At 46.5% G+C, this 24815-nt stretch overlaps 1 protein-coding gene and 1 pseudogene across 3 annotated transcripts in view; one reads left to right on the top strand and one right to left on the bottom strand.

The window, feature by feature from the left end:
- Window positions 1–1259: 1259 nt before the first annotated feature.
- On the top strand, window positions 1260–17967 carry LOC309958888 (platelet-derived growth factor receptor-like protein; annotated as a pseudogene). Its single transcript has 6 exons — window positions 1260–1313; window positions 6586–6826; window positions 8028–8082; window positions 9510–9674; window positions 9957–10070; window positions 17744–17967. The product of its transcript is annotated as a platelet-derived growth factor receptor-like protein (transcript).
- A 3680-nt stretch (window positions 17968–21647) lies between these two features.
- Window positions 21648–24815, bottom strand: part of CCDC69 (coiled-coil domain containing 69) — a 36165-nt gene continuing 32997 nt past the window's right edge. Inside the window, exons 7-9 of one of the 2 annotated variants that reach the window (XM_082835285.1) lie at window positions 24257–24376; window positions 23247–23344; window positions 21648–22275 (exon numbers count right to left, since the gene is read on the bottom strand). In XM_082835285.1, coding sequence (XP_082691411.1) covers window positions 22098–22275; window positions 23247–23344; window positions 24257–24376 — 396 coding nt within the window. In that variant the 3' untranslated portion in view covers window positions 21648–22097. The remainder of the gene's footprint in view (window positions 22276–23246; window positions 23345–24256; window positions 24377–24815) is intronic. The other variant, XM_082835286.1, reaches the window with a different exon arrangement.

Below are 24815 nucleotides of genomic sequence, written 5' to 3'. Positions count from 1 at the left end.
GAAAGCTTCCTGGCAGGGCTTTGTAGGGTTAGGTCAGATAATGCATGGAAAGCACTCTGCACAGTGCCTGGGTTCCCAATTTTTGAGTTATGATCGTTATCATCCAAACCTGAAGTCAAGCTTGACATCTTCCTTTAATTTGCTTCAGCGACTTGTTGGCTTGGCGAACCCGTGAGCTCCAAAGCTGTAGGTATCTTGTGATGGCTCCCGCAGAACCCCATCTTCCATGGAAGCGCTCCGTCCTGGGAGGTAGGGCCTCTGCTATTGAAGTGTTTGCAGCCACCCTGTAATCAGGGTTTGCTGTGGGCCCTGGCAGAATCCAGTCAGGACAGCCCCAGCTCTGAGAGCTACAGGATTCCAGATTCCAAAGGTACCTCCAGCTGGCTGCTCAGACAACAGCTTCTCAATTAGGGCAATCAAAGAACCAGGGGGCGTTCCTGGCCCCTCTCTTATCCTGCCCACTGACTGGCTGGCTTCTGTTTCATGGAAGGCCCCTATCCATAGACGTTTGGCTATTAAAGCATTAGCGTTATATTTAGATTTTTAAAAATATACTGTGGTCTTGCAAAGATATCCACATCCTCACACCCAGAACTTTATACAGCAGAGAGGAGTTAAGGCCGTAGATGCAGTTAAGGTTGCCAATCAACTGACCTTAAAATAGGGAGAGTATGCTGGATTATTCATTCAGGTGGGCCCGATGTAATCACAAGCATCCTTAAATGTGGAAGAAATGAAACCATGGGTTAAATCCAGTTCACCTGCCTTCACTGATCCAGGTCGTGTCCTCCAAGCAGCATGTAGCCTAAACAATGTTTGCCCGAGTTATTTTCCGGGAACATGGAATCAGCCGTGTCTAGCTCGAGCTGGGTTGGTTTGGACTGGATAGAACCACTGACCCTTCAACTGGGCATGCGCGAGTGATCTTTCGCCAGCAGAGGGCCGAAAACGCCTCAGAACGTGCAGAACGTGTAGCCTAGTTACGCCTGCGCAGAAAAGCACTTATCGCACCTTTTTCCAATCACCTTTCCCCAGGCTTCCCACGCTCTCCCCGCTCCGCACGCCTCAGACCGCGCTGCTTCTTTATCCTTTATTCGATAAGTACTCTGAGCCCCTTTGCCTTTGGGGATGTGGATTCGAGACTTGAACTCCCTGTTCTCAAACCCCGCGTCTCAGCGTTTTGGCTGGCTGTTCGATGAGATAACAAACCTGGTTCTGAAACCAAGGGACTCACATCAGAGAACCAGAGAGATGGCACCATGAGGAAGCCTTGGTCCAACGATGCTGGCTTTGAAGATGGAGAAAAGGGGGCCGTAAGCCAAGGAATATGGGCAGCCTCTAGAAGCCAGAAAAGGCAAGTTAAAATCTCCCAAGAGCCCCTGCTGACGCCATGATTTTAGCCCAGTGAGACCCATTTCAGGCTTCTGACCTTCAGAACTGTCAGATAATAAATTTGGGTCGTCCTAAGCCACTGAGTTTGTGGCGGTTTGTTACAGCAGTGATAGGAAATGAATAAGCTATTCATGATAACTGTTTATTGAACGTGTATCATAACCCAGGCATTGTGCTGTTTCACGCTTATCATTTAATACATACAATAGCTCTGCCAAGCGGGGGTTCTCGTTCCCATTTTCTAAATGAAGCAAAAGGGACTCAGGGAAATTATTGACCTGGCCAAGGTCACACAGCTAGTGTGTAGCAGAGCAAAGGTTCAAAGCCCGGCACCACCGGCTCTAAAGGCCATATTGCCGTCAGTTCGCCCAGGCTTATCCCCACTTCTCTGGAGTGGCTTAGAGAATACCTCCTTAGAGAATCTTTGTTTTCAGATGCCAGACCTCAGTGTTCTAGGCCACCTCTTCAGTATGTTGAGTCCAGCTGTTCTCTCGGAGGCTTAGTTTCTCAACTTGTAAAAAGGGGATAATAATGCTCATTGGGTGCCCTTTTGGGGCTACAGCAAGGGTTAAACCAGAATGTGGGTGGAAAAATTCTCTGCTCTGTGAAGTGCTCTCCATGTAAGAACTTCAGGATAAACCTCCTCCAAACTACCAAAACTTGTCCCAAACCATTGCAACTTCCTTTCCCTCCAAGGCTGGGCATGGATCTCAGGATATATCCCTGCCAGGGACACTAGGGAAACCTTTTACACTGTAGTGAAATTACAGAAAAAAGAAATATTGGTCTCTGTCCCCCGTTCCTGGCATGAGCTTCTAAAAACCCTTGGAATTTCCCAAGTGACAGGAGTGTCTTTTGTTCTAATGAGGTGACTCTTGGGGGCTCCTGGATGAGGGCTGGTCACCATCAAGAGCAAGCCATGACTAGAAGCTTGGAACTTTCAACTCTACCCCCGTCCTCTGGGAAGGGGAGAGGGGCTGGAGAGTGAGTTGATGGATCATGCCTACGTGAAGAAGCCTCCTCCATAAATATCCCCCAAGTATGGGGTTTGGAGAGCTTCTGGAGCTAATGGGCAAGTTCTGGGAGAGTGGGGCACCACAGGAGGGCATGGAAGCTGCAAGCCCCTTCCTACACACCTCGTCCTACGTATCTCTTCCATCTGGATATTTATCTGTATCCTTCGTCACATCTTTTGGTTTTTATTTTATTATTATTTTTTAACTTTTATATTGGAGTATAGTTGATTTACAATGTTGTGTTAGTTTCAGGTGTACAGCAAAGTGATTCAGTTATACATATATTCTTTTTCAGATTCTTTTCCTATTTAGGTTATTACAGAATACTGAGCACAGTTCCCTGGGCTACACAGTAGGTCCTTGTTGGTTATCTATTTTAATATTTATTTATTTGGCTGTGCTGGGTCTTAGTTGCGCAAGTGGGATCTTTAGTTGCGGCGAGCGGGATCTAGTTCCCTGACCAGGGATCAAACCTGGGCTCCCTGCATTGGGAGCATGGAGTCTTAACCACTGGACCACCAGGGAAGTCCCGGTTATCTACTTTAAATATAGCACTGTGTATATGTCAATCCCAAACTCCCAATTTATCCCCCCCTCCACCTTTCCCCTTTGGTAACCATAAGTTTGCTTTCTAAATCTGTGAGTCTGTTTTGTAAATAGGTTTATTTGTATAATTTTTTAAAATTCTGCATGTAAGTGATATCATATGATATTTGTCTTTCTCTGTGTGACTTCACCTAGTATGATAATCTCCAGGTCCATCCATGTTGCTGCAAATGGCATTATTTCATTATTTTTAATGGCTGAGTAATAGTCCATTGTATGTATATACCACATCTTCTTTAGCCACACCCCTGTCCATGGACACTAAGTTTGCTTCCATGTCTTGGGTATTATAAATAGTGCTGCTATGAACATTGGGGGTACATGTATCTTTTTGGATTAGAGTTTTGTCTGGACATGTGCCCAGGAGTGGCATTGCTGGATCATATGGTAGCTCTATTTTTAGTTAGTTAAGGAACCTCCATGCAGTTCTCCATAGTGGCTGTACCAATTTATATTCCCACCAACACTGTAGGAGGATTCCTGTTTCTCCACACCCTCTCCAGCACTTATTGTTTGTAGCCTTTTTGGTGATGGCCATTCTGACTGGTGTGAGGTGATACCTCATTGTAGTTTTGAGTTGCATTTCTCTAATAATTAGTGCTGTTGAGCATCTTTTCATGTGCCTCTTGACCATCTGTATGTCTCCTCTGGAGAAATGTCTATTCAGATCTTGTGCTCATTTTGGATTGGGTTGTTTGTTTGTTTGATATTGAGCTGCCTGAGCTGTTTGTAGATTTTGGAGATTATTTCCTCTTCAGTCACATCATTTGCAAATATTTTCTCCCATTCTGTGGGCTGCCTTTTCATTTTGTTGATGGTTTCCTTTGCTATGCAAAAGCTTTTAAGTCCCATTTGTTTGTTTTTGTTTCCATTACTCTAGGACATGGATTGAAAAAAGATATTCCTGTGATTTATGTCAAAGAGTGTTCTGCCTGTCTTTTCCTCTAAGAGTTTTATAGTGTCCAGTCTTACATTTAGGTCTTTAATCCATTTTGAGTTTATTTTTGTGTATGGTGTTAGGGAGTGTTCTAATTTCATTCTTCTAAATGTAGCTGTTCAGTTTTCCCAGCCCCATTTATTGAAGAGACTGCCTTTTCTCCATTGTATAATCTTGCCTCCTTTGTTGTAGATTAATTGGCCATAGGTGCGTGGGTTTATTTCTGGGCTTTCTATCATGTTCCATTGATCGATATTTCTGTTTTTGTGCCAGCACCATACTGTTGATTACTGTAGCTTTGTAGTATACAAAGTCAGGAATCATAATATCTTTTTTTTTTTTTTAACAAATCCTGGGCACAAATTTTGTTTCATTTAATTTTATTTATTTATTTTTGGCCGTGTTGGGTCTTTGTTGCTGCGCGCAGGCTCTCTCTAGTTGCAGCGGGCGGGGGCCACCCCTCGTTGCGGTGCGCGGGCTTCTCATCGTGGTGGCTTCTCTTGTTGCGGAGCACGGGCTCTAGGAGCACGGGCTTCAGTAGTTGTGGCTCGTGGGCTCTACAGTGCAGTCTCAGCAGTTGTGGCTCACGGACCCAGTTGCTCCGTGGCATGTGCGATCTTCCCAGATCAGGGCTCGCACCCGTGTCCCCTGCATTAGCAGGCGGATTCCCAACCACTGTGCCACCAGGGAAGCCCCCATCATATCTTTTTATAATAAGCTGGTAAACATGTTTCCCTCAGTTCTGTAAACCATTCTAGCAAGTTAACAAGCCCCCAGGAGGTGGTTGTGGGAACCCTGATTTGCAGCTGTTTGGTCACAAGCATAGGTGACAGCCTGGGACTTAAGTCTGTCATCTGAAGTAGGTGGGCCGGGGTAGTCTTTTGGAACTGAGCCCTTAACCTATGGTGGTGGTGGTGGGGGGGGGGGAAATCTGATGCTCTCTCCAGGTGGATATTGTCAGAATTGAGCTGAATTGTAGGACACGCAGCTGGTGTCCCAGAATCGTTTAGGGTAGGGGTGGAAAAATCCACACATCTGGTGTCAGAAGTGTTGTGAGTGTGGTCGTAGTGTGAGAACAAAGGAGAAGCAAACAGGAGTGTGGTTTTTTCTTAACGATGGTGAAAACCAGAGGACTCAGGTTTGAAAGTCGTGGTTTGGATCCTTTATTTTGTTGTTTTGTTTCTGCCCATTGGGTGCCTGTGTGTTGGTGATGGTGGTTTGGGGCCATGAATAAAGGACGATTGCTGAACTCCATTGGGACTTTTTACTACACTGATGCCCAGACACTGTACCAGAGTCTCCTTGCCCCGATTGGCCCCTGCCATCCATACCAGTGATGGGGTTGCCCAAGGCTTTTGTAACATGGTGGTTTAAGAAGATGCATCTGATGTTGTGTGTAAGATAGTAGAACAGAGGCGAGAAGACTAGCTGGGAGGTACTGCAACAGTCTAGATGCGATCTGATCACAGCTTTGACTGTGTGGTGTTAACAGTGGTGATAGAAAAGGATGAATCTGGTAACTATTAGGAAGGAAAAGAGCCTCGGGACTTAGTATAAATTTACAACTTCCTCTGTATGAAGAGAGATTTGGGAGCTGGCGTGGCAGGCAGGCATGTGGAATGATTCCACTTCCTCTTCCACAGGGAAGATAATTAGCTCAGTGGTAAAAGCTGGAGATAGTGAGTCCATATCTGAAAGGACTGCTTTGCAGCCAGAGCCACTCAGCGTCAAGATCACTGCTGGTGGAATTACCGTGGGCTCTGGAGTCAGGCTGAGCTAGGTCTGAGTTCTGGGTCTCCTACTTCCCCACATACCCTGGGAAAGTTAGCCTCCATGAGCCTCAAGTTCCTTATCTGTAAAATCAGAATAATACTTTGCAGCCATTAAGAGGATGAAATAAGATGTATATAAAGGGCTAGTCCTGTTCCAGAAACACTGTAGGTCCATTAAAGGTAGCTATTGGTATATTTAAATACCAAGCTCCCGACCATGAGACATATCTAAGTGCAGGTTAAGCGCCCTCTTTTGGAGCATGCTCTAGAAGGTTTTGAAATACTGGTGGAAGCTTGGGTACGAACATGTGTAAGGTCCCTTGCATAGCCTACCATCAGTTCCACTTCTAAGGAATTCGTTCTGAGGAAGCAACCTGACTGAAGGTGCATGAACAAGATGATAATTGCAAAATGGTTTATTTGGGCTAAGAATGAAAAACCCAAATACCCCAAAATCAAGATACATCACTGTCACGAAATACCATTCAAGTTATTAAAAATGTTGGTGCGCGTGTGTTTGACATGGAATGGTAATCACATACTAACTGAAAATGCAGATTATTAATATGTATTATATTCCATTTTAACAATATTTATTTAAAATATTTGCATTAGAAAGCCCTGGGAAAATATGCTTCAAATACTCATGGTGGTTATCTCTGGATGGTAAGTTTTGGGGCAAATTTAATCCTTTTTCTTGGTTTGTCTGTATTTTATAGTTTTTCTCTAAAGAGTGAGAATTACTTGTGTAGTAGTAGTAAGTATAAAAAACAACAGAGCTCTGTGGTTCTGTCAACTGCTCGGGTGAGGAAAGGACAGAATGGTGGAGGCTGACCCCAGACTCACCCTTTCTTCCCTGCAGCTGAAATCCAAGAGTGTGGCAGAACTCCAAAGCCCAGAAAAGAGGAGCCTCAAAGCAGCCAGCCCTGGTGAGGTGAAGGCCCCTGGAGCTCCAGGTGATAGAACCCAAATCAGACCAGAGCCAGAAGTCCCTGCAGATGAAGACGCCTGTGGAGGCCGCAGCCCCAAGCCGCCCAGCTCCCTCCATCCTAACCCAGGTGCTAAGGAGAGGCCGATTCCAAAAGGTGGGGGACTCTGAGCCTGTGGGCTGGGGAGCCCCCAGAGCTGCCAGCGGAAGGTGGTCTGCTGGAGGGCCCCTGTGAACCTGGAAGAGGAGGGTTAGGGATGCCTGAGGTATGGGATGGAAGAACTCCTGTGACAGCCTAAATGGATGCAGGGGGTGGGTCAGAGGATGTCAGGCAGTAGTTGTCAAGCACTTTGATAAGTCTTTATAGGGATTAAAATGGCCCAGAACCCACACTGGGCATCCCATTACAAGCAACTATAGGCATTTAAAAGGCACAGTAAGATGGGCTCACAGGACCCATCAGATGCCTAGTGGTTTTACAGAATGGGAGGTAAGGCTGTCCACAGTCTTGGGATGTCAATTGTGGAGGCAGCAAACAGTGCCTGTAGGGAAAACGGTGGCAATGGTAAGGCCAAAAGACTGACCTATCTGTGCTTAGAGGTCAGGCTGGAGACCACCCTCCTGTCAGGTGCTCCGTCACAGGGAATGCAGAAATAAAGGCAAAGTTGGTCCCACAGTATTGCCCACCCAAGTCCGGAAGAAAATCGGGCAAAGGTTGGGATATAAAACTGGGTTCAAAAAATTTGTCCTCCCTTAACTGAGCCTTTTTTTTTTTTTTTGCTGCACCACACGGCATGCTGGATCTTAGTTTCCCGACCAAGGATCGAACCCATGACCCCTGCAGTGGGAGCTCGGAGTCTTAATCACTGGACCACCAGGGAAGTCCCTCAAAGGAGTCTCTTAAAATGAGAGTTCTGTGGACTCTGCATCTTTTGGCAGGTGGAGGCATTCAGAGGGCATTTCCTGGCACAAAGGGACACAAGAAAGGAGCCAAGAAGGGCAAAGGAGTTTGGGAGATTTCATTTGCAATGTGTGGGCAACGTCAGTGCGGGGGAAGATGGACCAATCAGAAGTTGCACTTGAGGCCAGTGGGATAGGAGAGCCGATCAAACTGTGGGTAGGGCCAATACAAATCCTGACAGCTCGATCGGGGAAGACAGGGTGGGTGGAGTGATAAAAATTGGGGAAGGGCACTGTCAGCTAAACAGACGCTGCTCACTCGGTGTCTCAGGTTATCCCCATCTCCTGCCCGCCCTGGCCCACTGCCCACCGACTGTCTTTCAGAATCAAGCCCTTCAGCCAGCACAGTCACTTGCAGCTGGTGGAATCTAAGGGCACAGAGATGGGAATACAGCTGGTGGGCTTGGCACTGCCAGGACAGCATGTCTGTAGACAGCAAGGACCTCCAGGGGAAGACCTTCATCTTCACAGGTGCCCTGGAGTCAGGGTCTCCAAGAAACAACTCAGAAAGCCCTTCAAACCTGTCTTCAGTATTTCTCCTTAGACCCACCTATAAAATGAGAGGATTGCACTCCTTGCTTCTTGTGACATTTAGGGATTTTATGGCTAGTTGCATGTAGAATGGAGGAGTCAGAGTCCACCTCTGTGCAACGGAGGAAAGAGATGACTCTTCTAGACTCAGCATGGTCTCTCTCTTCCTCAGTTCCAGCCCTAGCAGTAATGGTAAGCTAATCTAGAGGGTCTTGATCATGACTGTCAGCATCACCTGGGAGCCTGTTAAAAACAGATTCTTAGGCCCCACTGCCATTAACTCTGGACAGAATCTAGAAGCCTACCAAGTCCTATAGCTGATTCCAATCTTCAGGAAGATATGGGAACCAACAGCCAGTGTGTCCCAGCTATGGCTGCACGTCAGGGTCACCTGGGGAGCTTTAAAACCGCTGATACCAACCCCCCGCCTCAAGCCAGGTCCCCATGGACTTAGTCTGCACCTGGGGGCCAGGAACTGGTTATCTTAAAAACACCTCAGGTGACTCTGCTGTGCAGCCAGGTTAAGAACCTTTGCATTTGTCTAATTCTAGAGCTTCTTCACCCAATACAGAAGCCACTCAGCAGATAGGGCTATTTAAACCTAAATGAACTAAAAGCTGAAAATTCAGTTAAGTTGCACTAGCTACATTCATAGAGCCCTATAGCCACATGTGGCTAGTGGTTACATCTTCAACAACACAGATACAGGTACAGAAAGTTCTATTGGTAGCACTGCTTTAGAAAGCTAGTCCCCAGTTAATTCCTACTCAGTGCACCATTATGCACCAAAGAATCTGACTTGAGATTGTGTTGCTAAAAGTACCGTGAAAGAGTTTGATGAACGTTTGCCTCCCACAGGCCTGGTGCCTCATATCCAGTATCTCATTTGCTTGTTATCAGCTCTGCAAAATAGGCCAGAGTGGGATTATTGCTCCTACTTGATGAAAAAAAACCAAACAAGAACCAAGGCTCGGAGGAAGAAAGTGATTCGCTTAAGATCCCACAGGTAGTGGGTGGCAAGATTAGGAAATCTGGACTTCTACTTCAGTATTTCCTGTGATATTTTTCACAGAGAAGGGCCCTTAGAGACTGAGTGGTCTGAACCCCTTGTTGTACAAATGAAGATACTAAAGATCAGAGAGGGAAAGAGACTGAAGATGCACAGCAAACTGATGACAAAACTGAAACTAGCAGACTGGTCTTTAGCCTTCAGTACAGGACACCATGTGAGACAGCCAAGAGCATAGAGAATGGGGACAGGCAGGTAAAGTAGGATTTCAAGTCCCCACCAGGGACCTTATGCTTGTGGGTGGTGGTAGAGCATCAGGAAGCAACAAATCTGTCAAGCTCATTCTCTCTCCTTCCAGACCCAGAGGAACTCTTTGTCCTCACAGAGGATTATGTGAGGTGGTGCAGCTATCAGCCAGTTCCCGTTCTCTGTCAGGTGACCAACGCCCTGGCCCAGGTGACACTGCATTGGGAGTTAGCCCCTAAGGAGGTCCCCATGGATGAGACCGACGTCTCCTTTTCAAGTTTTATTATTTTTTTATTGAAGTATAGTTGGTGTATAAGTTACAAGGGTACAATATAGTGATTTACAATTTTTAAATGTTATACTCCATTTATAGTTTTTATAAAATATTGGCTATATTCTCTGTATTGTATAGTATATCCATGTAGCTTATTTACTACATGATAATTTGTATCTCTTAATCCCTCACCCCTGTATAGTAACCCCTTCTTCGCTCTCCCCACTGGTAACCACTAGTTTGTTCTCTGTATCTGTGACGACAGACATCTCCTTTGTTGTGAAGAGGGCTTCACCATCCACTGGCCCTGAGCTTCCTTGGCTGGCTCTCTCTTCTGCTTGGCAAGCCTGGGTGGCATGAGACGAATCTCTACCAAGTACGTGCTGATCTGCATCCACTGTGCATGAACCTAGGGCTCTGGGTGGGCAGGGAAGGGGGAGGTGATGGGGAGAGATGCCTCCTTTGGGCACCTCAGGTTGGGGTTCTATGGATTATGGAGCTCTAAACAACCAACCAGATTTAACAGTGCTTCACATATTCAACCACCTTGTCTGACTGCCAGCCAATCAGCTTAAGCTAGCTTGCATCAGGTCATCCTGTTTATTCACCCACCCATTCTCCAACTGTTCCACTGATCCACCCTTCCTCCAACCAACCATTCCATTCATCCATCCTCCATTAATTCATTATACCCATTCACACGGCCTCTATCAATTCAACCATCTCAACCATTGATCCTCTTATCAATTTAACTATTCCACCTATTCATTCTATTCAACTATTCTCCCATTCTGTAGGTAGTCTTTCCATTTTGTCAGTGGTTTCCTTTGCTGTGCAAAAGCTTTTAAGTTTAATTAGGTTCCATTTGTTTATTTTTTGCTTTTATTATTTTTTTGTCTTAGGAGACTGATCCAAGAAAATTGCTATGATTTATGTCAAGGAGTGTTCTGTCTGTGTTACCTTCTAGGAGTTTTATGGTTTCAGGTCTTACATTTAGGTCTTTAAAACATTTTGAGGGTTATTTTTGGTATATTTTTGTATATGGTTTGAGGGAATATTCTAATCTCATTGTTTCACATATGTTTCCAGTTTATTCAGCACCGTTTCTTGGAGAGACTGTCTTTTCTCCACTGTATATTCTTGCCTCCTTTGTCATAGGTTAATTGACTGTAGGTGTGTGGGTTTATTTCTGGGCTCTCTATTCTTTTCCATTGATCTATGCATCTGTTTTTGTGTCAAGATCATGCTGGTTGATTGCTGTAGCTTCGCAGTATACTCTGGTGTCTGCAAGGGTTATACCTCCAGCTTTGTTCTTTTTTCTCAGGATTGCTTTGGCAATTCTGGGTCTTTTGTGGTTCCATACAAATTTTAGGATTCTTCTAGTTCTGTGAAAAATGTCCTGGGTAGTTCGGTATGGATTGCATTAAATCTGTAGATTGTTTTGGGTGGTATGGCCATTTTACTAATATTAATTCTTCTAATCCAAGAGCATGGGGTATCTTTCCATTTCTTTGAATCATCAGTCTCCTTCATCAGTGTTTTACAGTTTGCAGAGTATAGGTTTCTCACCTCATTGGTTAAGTTTATTCCTAAGTATTAATTTTTTGATGTAATTTTAAATGGGATTTTTTTTTTTTTTTTACTTTCTCTGATATTCCATTACGAATGTATAGAAACACAACAGATTTCTGTATATTAATCTTTTATCTTGCTACCTTGGTGAACTCATTCTGATAGTTTTGGGGTGAAGACATAAGGGTTCTCTAGAGTATCATGTCATAAGTAAATAGTGACAGGTTAACCTCTTCCCTTCCAATTTGGATACATTTTATTTCTTTTTCTTGTCTGATTGCTGTGGCTAGGACTTCCAATACTATGTTGAATAGAAGTGGTGAGAGTGGACATTCTTGTCTTGTTCCTGAATTTAGTGGGAAAGCTTTCAGCTTTTCACTGTTGAGTATTATGATGGCTGTTGTTTTGTTGTAAATGGCCTTTATTTGTTGAGATATGTTCCCTCTTTGACAATTTTTATCATGAGTGGATGTTGAATTTTGTCAAATCCTTCTTCTGTGTCTATTGAGATCATGTGAGTTTTGTCTTTTGTTAACATTGTGTATCACACTGATTTTGCATATATTGAACAAACCAGCCTTTTGTGACTCAATCATGGTATATGATTCCTTTTATGTATTGTTGAATTCAGGTTGGTAATATTTTGAGGATTTTTGCATCTATACTGAAAGATATTGACCTGTAATTCTCCTTTTTGGTAGTGTCTTTGTCTGGTTTTGGTATCAGGGTAATTGTGGCCTTGTAGAATGACTTTGACAGTGTTCCCTCCTCTTCAGTCTTTTGGAATAGTTTGAGAAGGATCAGTGTAAGTTCTTCTTTAAATTTGGTAGAATTCCCCAGTGAAGCCATCTGGTCCTGGAATTTTGTTTGCTGGGAGTTTTTTAAATTACAGTTTCACTACTAATGATCAGTTTGTTCTTTTTTTTTTGGCCATGCCACATGGCTTGCAGGATTAGTTCCCTGACCAGGGACCCCCTGCACTGGAAGTGCAGAGTCCCAACCACTAGACCGCCAGGGAATTCCTGGTCAGCTTGTTCTAATTGTCTGTTTCTTTTAATATTTTATTTATTTATTTATTTGGTTGCACTGGGTCTTAGTTGTGGCACATGGGTTCCTTTGTTGTGGCATGCAAACTCTAGTTTGGCATGCACATGGGATCTAGTTCCCTGACCAAGGATAGAACCTGGGCCCCCTGCATTGGGAGCACGGAGTCTTAACCACTGCATCACCAGGGAAGTGCCCCATCTGTTTCTTCTTGACTCAAGTCCTGGCATGCCATTTGTTTCTAGAAATTGGTACATTTCTTCTAGGTGTCCAGTTTGTTGGTGTATAATGTTCATAGTGTTCCCTTAATGATTTTTTGTATCACTGTGGTATCAGTTGTTATCTCTCCTCTTTCATTTCTTATTTTATTTGAGTCCCCTCTTTTCTTGGTGAGCCTGGCTAAAGGTTTGTCAATTTTGTTTATCTTTTCAAAAAAAACAGTTCTTGGTTTCCTTTCTATTGTTTTTTTTTTTTTTTGATCTGTTTTATTTCCTCTCTGATCTTTTAGTTCCTTCTTTCTACTGACTTTGGGCTTTGTTCTTTTTATTATTCTTTTAAGTTGTAGGTTAGGTTGTTTGAGATTTTTCTTGTTTCTTAAGGAAGGCGTGTATCACTATGAACTTCCCTCTTAGAACTGCTTTTGCTGTACCCCATAGATACTGGAAAGTAGTGTTTTCATTTTCGTTTGCCTTGAGGTATTTTCTGGTTTCTTCTTTGTTTTCATTGCTGACATGCTGGCTTTTTTTAGGAGCATATTGTTTAATTCTCACATGTTTTTCCATTTCTCTTTCTGTAGTTGATTTCTAGCTTAATATTGTTGTGGTCAGAAAAGATGCTTGATATAATTTCTAGCCTCTTAAATTTGTTGAGGCTTGTTTGTGACCTAGTATGTGATCTATCCTGGAGAACATTCCATGCAGGCTTAAAAGAATGTATATTATGCTTTTTATTCTATGTAGTGTCCTGTGGATATCAATTAAGTCCACCTGCTCTATTGTGTCTCTTAGGATCTCTGCCTTATTAGTTTTTTCTGTCTGGATGATCTGTCCATTGATGTCAGTGAGGTGTTATAGTCTCTATTATTGTATTATTGTCAGTTTGTCCCCTTATGTCTGTTAGTGTTTGCTTTATATATTTAAGTGTGCCTATATTGGGTATGTATGTTAACGAGTATAATATCCTCTTCTTGTATTGCTCCTTTTATCATTATATAATGCCCTTTGTCTTTTGTTATAGTCTTTGTTTTAAAGTCTGTTTTGTCTAAGTATTGCTACCCCTGCTTTGTTGTCATTTCTATTTGCATAAAGTAGCTTTTTCTATCACCTTGCTTTTAGTCTGTTCGTCTTTGACCCTGAAGTGAGTCTCTTGTAGGCCGCATATTAAAAGGTCTTGTTTTTATCCAATCAGCCACCCTGTGTGTTTTGATTGGAACATGTAGTCCATTGACATTTTTTCATACATATTAATTTTGATTTTTATTGGAGTATAGTTGATTTACAATGTTGTGTTACTTTCAGGTGCATGGCATATATATATATATATATATATATATATATATATATATATATCCATTCTTTTTTTTTAGACTCTTTTCCCGTATAGGCCATTACAGAGCATTGAGTAGATTTCCCTGTGCTATATAGCAGGTTATTATTAGTTATCTCTTTTATATATAGTACTGTGTATATGTCAGTCCCAGTCTCCCAATTTATCCCTCCCCCACCATCCCTGGTAACCATAAGTTTGTTTTCAACATCCATGACTGGACTTGTGTTTTGTAAATAAGTTCATTTGTACCCATTTTTTTAGAGTCCACATATAAGGGATATCATATTTGTCTTTGTCTGACTTACTCAGTATAACAATCTCTAGGTCCATCCATGTTGCTGAAAATGGAATTATTTTGTTCTTTTTTATGGCTGAGTAATATTCCATTGTATATATATATCATATCTTCTTTATCCATTCCTCTGTTGATGGACATTTAGTTTGCTTCCATGTCCTGGATATTGTAAAAGTGCTGCAATGAACATTGGGGTGCATGTATCTTTATGAACTTTGTTTTTTCCTGGATATATGCCCAGGAGTGGGATTGCTGTGTCATATGGTAGTTCTGTTTTTAGTTTTTAAGGAACCTCCATACTATTCTCCGTAGTGGCTGTACCAGTCCTTTGACATTTAAAGTAATTTTTGATAGGTATGTGCTTATTACCACTTTATTCCTTGTTTTCCAGTTGTTTTTGTAGTTCTTTGTTCATTTCTTCTTTTTGTTTCTCCCATTGTGGTTTGTTTGTTTATTTATTTAGGCAAAATCACATGGCTTGTGGGATCTTAGTTTCCCTTGGCAGTGAAAGCACAGAGTCCTAACCACTGGACCACCAGGGAATTCCCTCATTATGGTTTAATTTTCTTTTGTAGTATGCTTGAGTCCCTTTCTTCTTGATTTGTGTATCTATTATAGATTTTTGATTTGTGGTTACCATGATCTAGTTTAAATTGATAATCATTTAAGTTCAAACACATTTGAAAAGATCTATATTTTTACTCCCCCTCCCCACATTTTACTCTTGATGTCATATTTTACATCTTCATCCTTAACTATTTACTGTTTGTTTTAGTTGTAGTTGCTTTAAAATTTTTTTTGATGTAAGTACTGGCTTATTTAAGTGATCTTCAATCTTTATATTTGCTTTTCTTATTGGGATTTTCCCTTTCCTGCAGAGTCTTACTACTTTTCCATTTAGTGAAGACCCTTCAACATTTCTTTTAGGGTAGGTTTAGTATTGATGAATTCTTCTAGTTTTTGCTTGTCTGAGAAATCCTTAGTTTCGCCTTCTATTCTAAATGATAATCTTATTGGGTAGAGTATCCTAGGTTGCAGCGTTTTCCCTTTTAGGACTTTGAATATGTCATGCCACTCCCTTCTGGCTTGCAAAGTTTCTGCAGAGAAAGCAGCTGATAGCCTTATGGAGTTCCTTTGTATATGAATCTTTGTTTTTCCTCTTGCTGCCTTTAGCATTCTCTTTAACTTTTGCTGTTTTGATTATGATATATTTTGGTATGGGTCTGTTTGATTTCATCTTGTTTGGGACTCTCTGTTCTTTCTGTACCTGGATATCTGTCTTTTTAGGCTTGGGAGGTTTTCAGGCATAATTTCTTCAAATATATTTTTGATCCCCTTCTCTCCCTTCTTCTTCTCTGGAACCCCTGTAATGTGGATGTTAGCACATTTTATTTTATCCCATAGATCTTGCATATTTCATCCTTCCTTTCTCCCTCCCTCCCTTCCTTTCTCTTTCTTTCTTTCTCTCTCCCTCCCTCCCCCCTCCCTTTCTCTCTTTCCCCCTCCCTCCCTCCCTCCCTCCCTCTCTCTTTCTCTCTCTCTCTCTCTCTCTCTTCCTCTCTCTCTCTTTCTTTCTTTCTTTCTTTCTTTCTTCTCACTTATCCTTCTGCCTGCTGTTCTGATTAGGTGATTTGCATTATTCTGTCTTCCAGATCACTTAGGCATTCTGTGTCATTTAGTCTGCTATTCATTGCTTTTAGATTGCTTTTAATCTCAGAGACTGAATTATCTATTTTTGATTGGGTCTTTATAGTTTCTAGTTCCTTATTAAAATGATCTGTGCATAGATCGATTCTCTTAACTCAGTTCGCATTTTTATTACCAACTTTTTGAACTCATTGTCTGGTAGTCTGATTTATCTGTTTCATTATTTTTTCAAGGGTTTTCTCTTGCTCTTTAAATTGGGAGTAGTTCCTCTGCCTTTTCATTTTATTTAACTTTCTCTCTGTATGAATTTAGGCAAAACAGTTACTTATTGTGGTCTCAAAGTGGTGTTTTTATGTGGGAGCATCCCTATGTAGACTGTGTGTGCCAGTGTCTTCAGTGTGAGGGCTGGATTTGATGTGGACACCAGCCACATCCTTCCTCAGGGTGTGCTGACCACTATGACCTTGAGAAAGGGGTGTGACTGGTATTGGAGAAGCCAGAGCCTGCACAGGGTGTGAGGTGGGACTCACTGTCTGCTCAGTGGTGGTCATAGGCCTGTTGGGTGGGGCCCGCTCCCAAGTTGATGGAGTAGATGACTTGAGGGTCAGGCTCAAGCTGGCTCTGTTGCCTTTTAAGTGTGTTTTCCTCCTCCCTGCACTGGGGCCTTTGCCCCAAAGGAGGGTAACGCTGAACCAAGTGGGGCTCCCGTGCTTACAGGGGTCTGATGCACTGCCTGTGTAGGTGGCTGCTGCTCCATTCAGACCCAGCCCATGATCGCGTCGCTCCCGTTGTGTTCGTTTGTCCCGGATCTAGTGCAAAGCTGTGGTACGGGGTGGGTGGAGCTGGAGCGTTCACTAGGCTGCTACTGGGGATGGTGGCCTTGTGGTGGCGGGAACTGAAGTGGCTGCGCTGCAGTCAGAAGTCTGGGCTGCTTCTGTGGTGCTGTTTAAGTAAGCGCCGGCAGTGGCCACTGCTGCCCCACCTGGACCACACCCCAGGCCCCCAGGTCACCTCTGCAGCCCTAGATAGTCTTTTCCCTGGTCCGGGCTTTCCTAGATCCAGTGCCAGGCCGTGGTGTGGAGCGAGTGGGGCCAGGGTGTTCGCTCAGCTCAGGTTGGGGATTGTGGCGAGGCAGTTGCTGCTGGGGTAGACCTCTCCACCCTGTCTGTTGGCAGGCTGGTAGCCCTGTACTCCTCATGAGTGGGGTCCTGGCTTTGCCAGCATTTCTGTCCGTCCCACTGGTTCTGCAAGCAGCCAAGAGGGCTTGTCCCCTCTGTGTAGGACCCCAGGACTGGGACACCCAGTATGTGGCTCAACCTACCTACTCTCCAGGGCGAGCATCCACCTCTCTGATTTACCTTAGTCCCCTCCCAGGCTCACAGGTGCTGACCCAATGCTTTTCTTCCCATCCTACCCGATTCTGCAGGAATCTTTTCATAGCCTTGGTTATACAGGAACTCTTCCAGTTTCCAGTTAGTATTCTGAGAGACTTGTTGCACACGTAGATGTATTTTTTTAAAATTTTTTAAAAAATTTATTTATGGCTGTGTTGGGTCTTCATTTCTGTGCGAGGTTTCTCTAGTTGCAGTAAGTGGGGGGGGGGGTCACTCTTCATCGCGGTGCACGGGCCTCTCACTATCACGACCTCTCTTGTTGCGGAGCACAGGCTCCAGACGCACAAGCTCAGTAGTTGTGGCTCATGGGCCTAGTTGCTCCGCGGCATGTGGGATCTTCCCGGACCAGGGCTCCAACCCGTGTCCCCTGCATTGGCAGGCAGATTCTCTACCACTGTGCCACCGGGGAAGCCCCGTAGATGTATTTTTGATGTGTTTGTGGGAGGGACGTGAGCTCCATGTCCTCTTGCGCAGCCATCTTGTTCAGGCTCTGACCCAGACCTTCACTCCAGCCATTCTAACAATAATCCAACATATGTGTCCCCATTTCTCTCCCCTTCTCTCCATGGCAGACCCTTCTTTCTCACCCGAACCCACCATCCAAGCTTCAGCAACATTAGTCCGACTGGGAGAGAACTTCAGTGTGATCTGCGTAGTTCTGAGTGAGCCAGAGGTGGCTGTGGACTTGAGTTGGGAATATCCAGGGCAGAAGGTAAGAGGAGGCAGAGTGTGTATGTGGTGGTGGTGTATCGGGGCAGGGGCGTGGGAGTGAAGGCTTGGGATCAGGGCCAGGAGCCAGAGGGGAGACATGGCTTGACTGGGAATCGGAGCAATCTGCATTCTAGTCCCAACTCTGACACTGCTGCTTTGAGTGACCTTGGGGAAGTCACTTCCTTTTCTGGGCCTCAGTTTCCTCATTTGTCAAGTAGAACTACTTATCAGCTTATTGTATAAAAATATATAATTTGTTTTAATTTGTCTGACAATTATTGAGCACCCACCACAGAGCAGACGCCGAACTAGGTGCTGAGGTTACAGTGACGAATTAAAGAGAAAGATGGCTGCCCCCGCTTTGCAAGCTTACAGTCTAAATGGGGAGGAAGAAGTGGGAGGTGAACAAACACGATCATCTACACAATACTAAGTGCTCTATCGAGGATACAATGTGAGAGGGTCTACCGAGATAGTGGTCAGGGAGTCTTCTGAGGTGACACTCAAGCTGAGACCAAAGTGGCCCAAATCCCATGAAAATGGGTCTTGAACAAATGCTCATGCCCTGAGGCTGGGTGTGTATGTGATAGGAAATGGACTAAATGCATTAGTAACTGTTTCGTGACCAACCCATGTGGGCCCAGACCTTCCCCAGGTGGTGGTGGTGATGTTCTTTTCTCTCAAAGAACTTAACCCATAACCTCAAACATCTGAAGAAGAACTGTGCTAAGCAGTAGGCTACCAACCATGCGGACTTTAGGAATTCTTAAAAGACCTTCCTGGAGGGGCCGGAATTTGAGGTGCAGAGACTTGAAGGTGAGCCCCCCAGAGGCCTTAGGAAGTAGAGAGAGTGAGGTATTATTCTCCCACTTGTCAAAAGTGGAAACTTGAGACCCAACAAAGGGAAAAGAACACCCCGATGGCTGGGAGACACTGGCTTTGCTGGGCCAGCATTTCCACAGACGTGTTCCTTGGAATGGCAGAAAACCAAAAAAGTCATACCACCCCCTTCTCCGAAAACAAGCGTTCTTAGGAAAACACTGCCTCTTAAAGGCATTTGCCTTGGAGCTTCAAAACATACAGGGACACGTGTTAGACTCAGTGGTCTGAGTCTCCCCAGTCTCACTTTGCTTGACTGTTTACCAAACAAATTTTGCCCCCGCTCTGCGGAGGGAACACCCCTTAACATCCCCACAGAAGCAGAGCGCAATAAAACCCACACCGGAAAGTGCTGTTACCTCCTGCTTCTCCTTGAGTCGGGGAGCAGACCCCAGCTTCCCCCCAGGGACTTGAAGAGCTTGTTTTTCCACAGAGAACCTGGCCTTTCAGGTGCTCTAATACTGAGGTGTGACCTTGGCCAAGTAGCTCCTCCTTTCCCTGAAGGGGTACATTGTGCCTCTAACCTGCCCACTGTGCCCCAGTCAGAGATGGCACCTGGGGCAGCTGATGGACAGGGTTTTTTTTGTCTCTGCAGCTGGATCCACCCGCTGATGTCAGTGAGCAGGCCCATGGCGATGTGAACAGGTACGCCAGGAAAGCCAGGTAGGATGCAGGGAACACCCTATATGTGGAAGAGACCTGGGCCGGGGACACTGGCATTGACACCTGCCAGGCCATGAACCTTCAGGGCCCAGGGACAGCTACCACCCGTGTCCTTGTGTTCCCTCGCTCCCTGGCATCCAGGTGTAGAGCAGTAGGTAGAAGCAGGGGTAGGTGACTGTATGAACCTCGGTGGTTTTGATGCCAAGGAGATGCCCCTTGCAGAGCAGAAAGAACCTTCACGTTCACCCTCTACACTCTGCCAGCCCATCACTGCTTTCACCTCTTGTTTCAGCCTCATGGCCTCACTCCAGGCCTCACCCTATTCTGACAGCCAGCCTTTGAGCCAGGCTTTATGCCAAGCCTGAGCAAAGCCAGGGCCCGTGGGGCCCCAGTACCTGAGGAGGAGCCCAGAACTGCTGGTGAGTCCCCCCAGGCCCCAGGACTTACTCCTCAAGGATCCCTGCCCCTAGCAGAGGCCTTGAGTAAGGACCCACCTCCACCCTCTCCCAGAAAAACAGGGGCCAAATCAAGGCAGTATCACGTGGGGTTTTTTTGTTTTTTTTGTGGTACGTGGGCCTCTCACTGTCGTGGCCTCTCCCATTGCGGAGCACAGGCTCCGGACGCGCAGGCTCAGCGGCCATGGCTCACGGGCCCAGCCGCTCCGCGGCATGTGGGATCTTCCCGGACCGGGGCATGAACCCGTGTCCCCTGCATCGGCAGGCGGACTCTCAACCACTGCGCCACCAGGGAAGCCCTATCACGTGTTTTTTAGTTTCCATAGCTTGCCTGCCCCAGGGTGAGGGTAGGACCTCAGTTCACCTCCTCACAACCACCACGGGCTGCATGAGGGAAACCCCACTTCCCACAACCTGCCCCTTCTCCAGCCCTCAACTCTCTCAATTAGAACGATGTTTTCTAAAGTGCATTCTGCAGCCTGAAGTGCTCAGGTTGGGGGAGAAACTTGGTCAAAGATGTTTAGGAGATGCTGGACGCTTTGCTTCCTCCTTGGGAGTTTGCAGTGCATGTTAGCATCTTAAAGGCTCTGAGAAATCCTGCGGTTTGCAGAGCTGTTTAACTTGAGTGAACCTAGAGTTTCCCAAATTACTTGGCTACCCATTCTTTTCTTGGTTGTGACCATTAACATCCAATGAACTAGCCTATCCTAGTCAGGCTTTGGGAAAAGTTATAGGAAGAAGTATGTGTGTGTTTCACTCCAGAGCTGTCCCCAAGGCTCCTGGAAAACCTGTTTGCCCAGGGCTGAAGAAACAGAGTCACATCTGAACCCCTAGAACTAGAAATGGATGAAGCCCACATCTGGGGGAATGAAGAAGGCAGTCTGGGATGACAGAGGAAACCTCAGTTCCTGTGAGTTAACTTTTCCTACGTGATGGTCCGGGGGGCTGGGGGACCCCAGGCATGGCCCATTGGCTCCTGTGATCTCAGTTTGCTCTCTGCTAAAGCTGGGTAAGAACCTGCTTTGAGGATCTTTTGCAGATCAAGGAGAGAGGTGTGTATGAAAGCATTTAATTAAAATGCTTATACAGGGGTGGGATTGTTATTGGTTCCAGATGACCCAACACTTCCTGAGAAGAATCTTGAATCCACAGACAGTCGGGATTGGACAGGCCTGCTGGGGTTAGTTACTCGAGCCACCCCTTTGCACTGACGGGGAGGCTGAGGGCCAGGATCCGTGGGCCTGGGGTCAGGGGTGGTAGAAGGAATTGAGTGGAGAGCAGGAATGAAAGAGAGCACTCGTAAGGGTGGGGGGCAGTCAGAGCAAGGAGGAGAAAGACCAAGTCTCAGACATGGCCTCCCAGAGCCTGGGGAGGAAGAAAAAGTATGATAAGGTGAAACCTGGATGACAGGTGAGGCCCTAGTCCTGGCTCTGCGGGTCCCACTCCCTGCCTTGGTTTCCTCATCAGTACAGGGATGAGGTTCCAGCTCTGGCTGTCGAGGGTACTTAGATCCACTAGGTGGCCCCCGTGTCCTGATGGCACTGAGGCCGAGGGACGGGGAGTGCAGGGCAGTGAGCATTGCCCGGTCCAGGAGCAGCAGCTCTGCCGGTAACCCCTAGACTGACCGGATTCTGGGCCTGGGACCGGTGCCATGCCCGATTCACTGCCCAGTCGGCAGGGCCTCCAGTGCCCCCCTCCCAGCCACTCACCCTCCCCAGTTTGATTCACAGCATGTGGCCCCTGTCCTCCCCTGCCCCCCAGCCCCTAGTCTAAACTTCAGACAAGCCTAGAATGGGACACTAGGGCCGTCTGTTCAGTTCCCCCAACCGGTTCAGCGGCTGAGAAAAGGCCGGGGTGGGAGTGGGGCTTGGGGGGATGGCTGCGGGAAGTGAGGACCAGTGGGTTGTCTCCTCTTGGTCAGACGACCAATATGGCATGGCTGCCCCTGGGGAAAGCCTCAGAACCCCCCGATCTGAACAGACAGAAGGGGAGGGAGGAAAGGGCTCTTCTTGCTTGTCCCCTGCGCCAACTTGAGGGGCCCCTGAAGCCCCGAGGGTGAGTCTACGTGGCCCAAGCCCCCAGGGCTGACTGGCCGCACATCCTGGCTCCCCATCTCACTCCCACCCTTGTCCCCTCCTAGGGACAAGAGGCCCCTGCTGTTTTCTCTGCCAAGTCCTCGAGAGAAAGCTGTGACCACAGCATCCCGGTGGTCCAGGCGCTATGTGGCGAGGTAGGAGACCTCAGTGGGGGTGAGAGAGGCCAGCGGGAAGGTGGGGGAGGCGTCAGCCCCGAGGACCCGGTACAGCAGCTGCTCCTTCTCCTGCTGGAGCTGCCGGCGCAACTGCGACTCCTTCTCCAGGGCCTCTCGGGCGAGAAGCAGGTCCTCAGAGAGCTGCCTGTGGACACAGACAGAGCCCAGGGTTGCCTGCGGGAAACCGCCCCTCGGGGTCTCCATCAACTGCAGCGACCAGCCCACTTCTCCAGGAAGCCTTCCCCGGGGGCCCACCACCCCGTCTGCCTGTCCCAAAAGGCAACTCTGTTTGTCTCCATCCTGGCTAAGTGGGCTCCATGGGAAAGCCCAATCCAGGAAGAAGGAAAGGAAGCTTAGGGTTCAAGAGGCCCGATGAATGAATTAATCAGTTGTAAGGGATCCGTAAATGAGAATAAGATCATGTGTCGGATGTAATTTGTTGGTCTGTTGAAAAAAAAGCTGTTGACCAAGGAGTGTGGCCCTCAGACACCACCCCCCCGCCCAAGTCCCACTCCCACCCTGGCCTTTTCTCAGCCTCTGAACCAGTTGGGAGAACTGAAGAGACGGCCCTAGTATCCCATTCTAGGCTTGTCTAAAGTTTAGCAGACAGCTCTGGGTTCAGATCTGCTCCACCACTGAGACGTGTAACTCTGGACAAGGTATTCACTCTTGGTGAATTTGTAAAATGGGAATGATAACAGGACTGGCTGTTAGCGTAATTACAAGGATTAGATGAGATAATGTGTAGTCAACAAATTACATCTGCCACGTGATCTTAGTTCTTACTTACGGATCCCTTACAACCGATTCATTCATTCATTTGGCCTCTTGAACCCTACGCTTCCTGTTCCTTCTTCCTGGATTGGGCTTTCCCATGGAGCCCACTTAGCCAGGATGGAGACAAACAGATATTAATCAGCCCTGTGACTTCTGTTTCCGGGTAGAGCCGGTCCCTTGGGATTTCCCTTTGCTGACCCCCCAGGCAAAGAGGAGCCGCGTTCCCCAGACAGGCCTGGGCCCACGTCAATCCATTCCCAGGGCCTCTTGGAGACTCTCCCAACTGGAAGTTCACAGAAAAAGTGGTGGGGATGGGAGGAGAGGGGTGGGAGCAGCTACCTGGACACAGCCATCTGGTTGCGGCCTCGGGCATGGAGGTCCTCGTTCTCCTGCTGCAGGGTGGTGATTTTCTCCTCCAACAGCAGGTTTTTTTCTTTCTGTGACAAATAAGAGCGAGCTCAGAAAGCCACCAACCTCACTCGACACAATGTGTGCTGTCACCTCCCTCTTATCTGTGCTCACTGAAAACACTGATTTACTTGAGACCAAATGTCACATTTCGTGAAGCAATAAGATTACTTGGAACAATACAGCTAAGGCATGAACACAGGACTGCCAGCTTTTCGCTTTGCCAGACGAGTATTAAAAAAAGAAGAGCGCCACTACTATTTAAAATCTCCATCAGTTCACCAGAGTATTTTGGTTTTCCAAAAGTCAGAAGTATCTAATGTATAAAAATGTAAGTGTATCTGTTATGCTATTCCACAGAAATGGTTGAAAAAAATTTATAGGGAAGCTCTGAGATGGTCTGATTTAAAATTTAGGTTGTGCGCCACACAAGAGGACAGGGAACTTCTTCCAGGACAACGTAACATAATCCGTTTGGATTCAACCCTAGGTTCCCAAGGCCTCCCTTCTCCTGGAGACAAAGCCACCTGTGTCCCCAATGCCCACCACTGCCCAGGCCTGTCCTTGCTGACTCTGGCTTTCCAAATCTGTCTGACTTTTTTTTTTTTCAGCCTTGACTTCTTCCTCAGCCCCTGCCTGACCTGTGACATCTGCCAGCCCCTCCTGATTAGCCCGGCTACCTGCCCAGCGTCACCCAAGTGACAGCAACATGAGCAGTCAAGAAATGTATAGGACCCAGATGACAAGGAGGCACTGTTGGACCCAGACCAGCCTCAGCGGCTCAAGAGCCGGCACAGGTGGCAGGTCACAGCTGGTATGGACCAGGCTGGGCCCTCCTCAAAGTGCCTTCCCTCTGCACACCTGACAGAGGAAGTGCCCAGAAAGTAGAAGCATGAGCTGCCCCCGCTACCACCCCCAACCAGCCGCTGCCAGCCACAGACCACTGTCTCCATGAGGATGAGCCGCTTGTCTAGCTCGTGGATTCGCTCGTTCTTCATCTCGATGACAAAGTGTAAGCTCTCCAGCTCCTGCTCCCAGAACTGGCTGGGGCTCCCGTACTCCTAGACAGGAGCACAGAGCGATCTCAGCAGACCATCCGGCAGAGGGGGCAGCGGGGCACGGGCGACCTCCCTCCTCCCCACTCTGCCCCCAGCTCTGACTTTCACAAGTCACCTCCCTCTCTTGGCCCATGGAAAGTGCTTAATGTGCTTTATCTTACTCTATTCAATAGTGCATGTTGTGCTCACACCATCACAGATGGGGAAACCGTGGTTCACAGAGGTCAAGTCGCTTGTGCTAAGTGGTAGGTTTGCTCTTTGCACCTAGTTCTGAGTCCAGAGCCTGAGCTCTTGACCATCCTATATGCCTCTCTCTGAACCTTACCTTCCCCCTCAGTGACACGGGGACGCTGTTTCTTCCAGACCCTTGCGAAGGTAAGAGTGTCAGGTCTGAGCCCTGTCCTTGAAGAGGGACTGGCCTTTCCTGTTGCCCAGACCTGGA

This window comes from Leucopleurus acutus (genome assembly GCF_964270905.1).
Source record: "Leucopleurus acutus genome assembly, chromosome: 3".
In the NCBI taxonomy this organism is placed as follows: Eukaryota; Metazoa; Chordata; class Mammalia; order Artiodactyla; family Delphinidae; genus Leucopleurus; species Leucopleurus acutus.
This window is presented reverse-complemented; position numbering and strand designations above follow the sequence as displayed.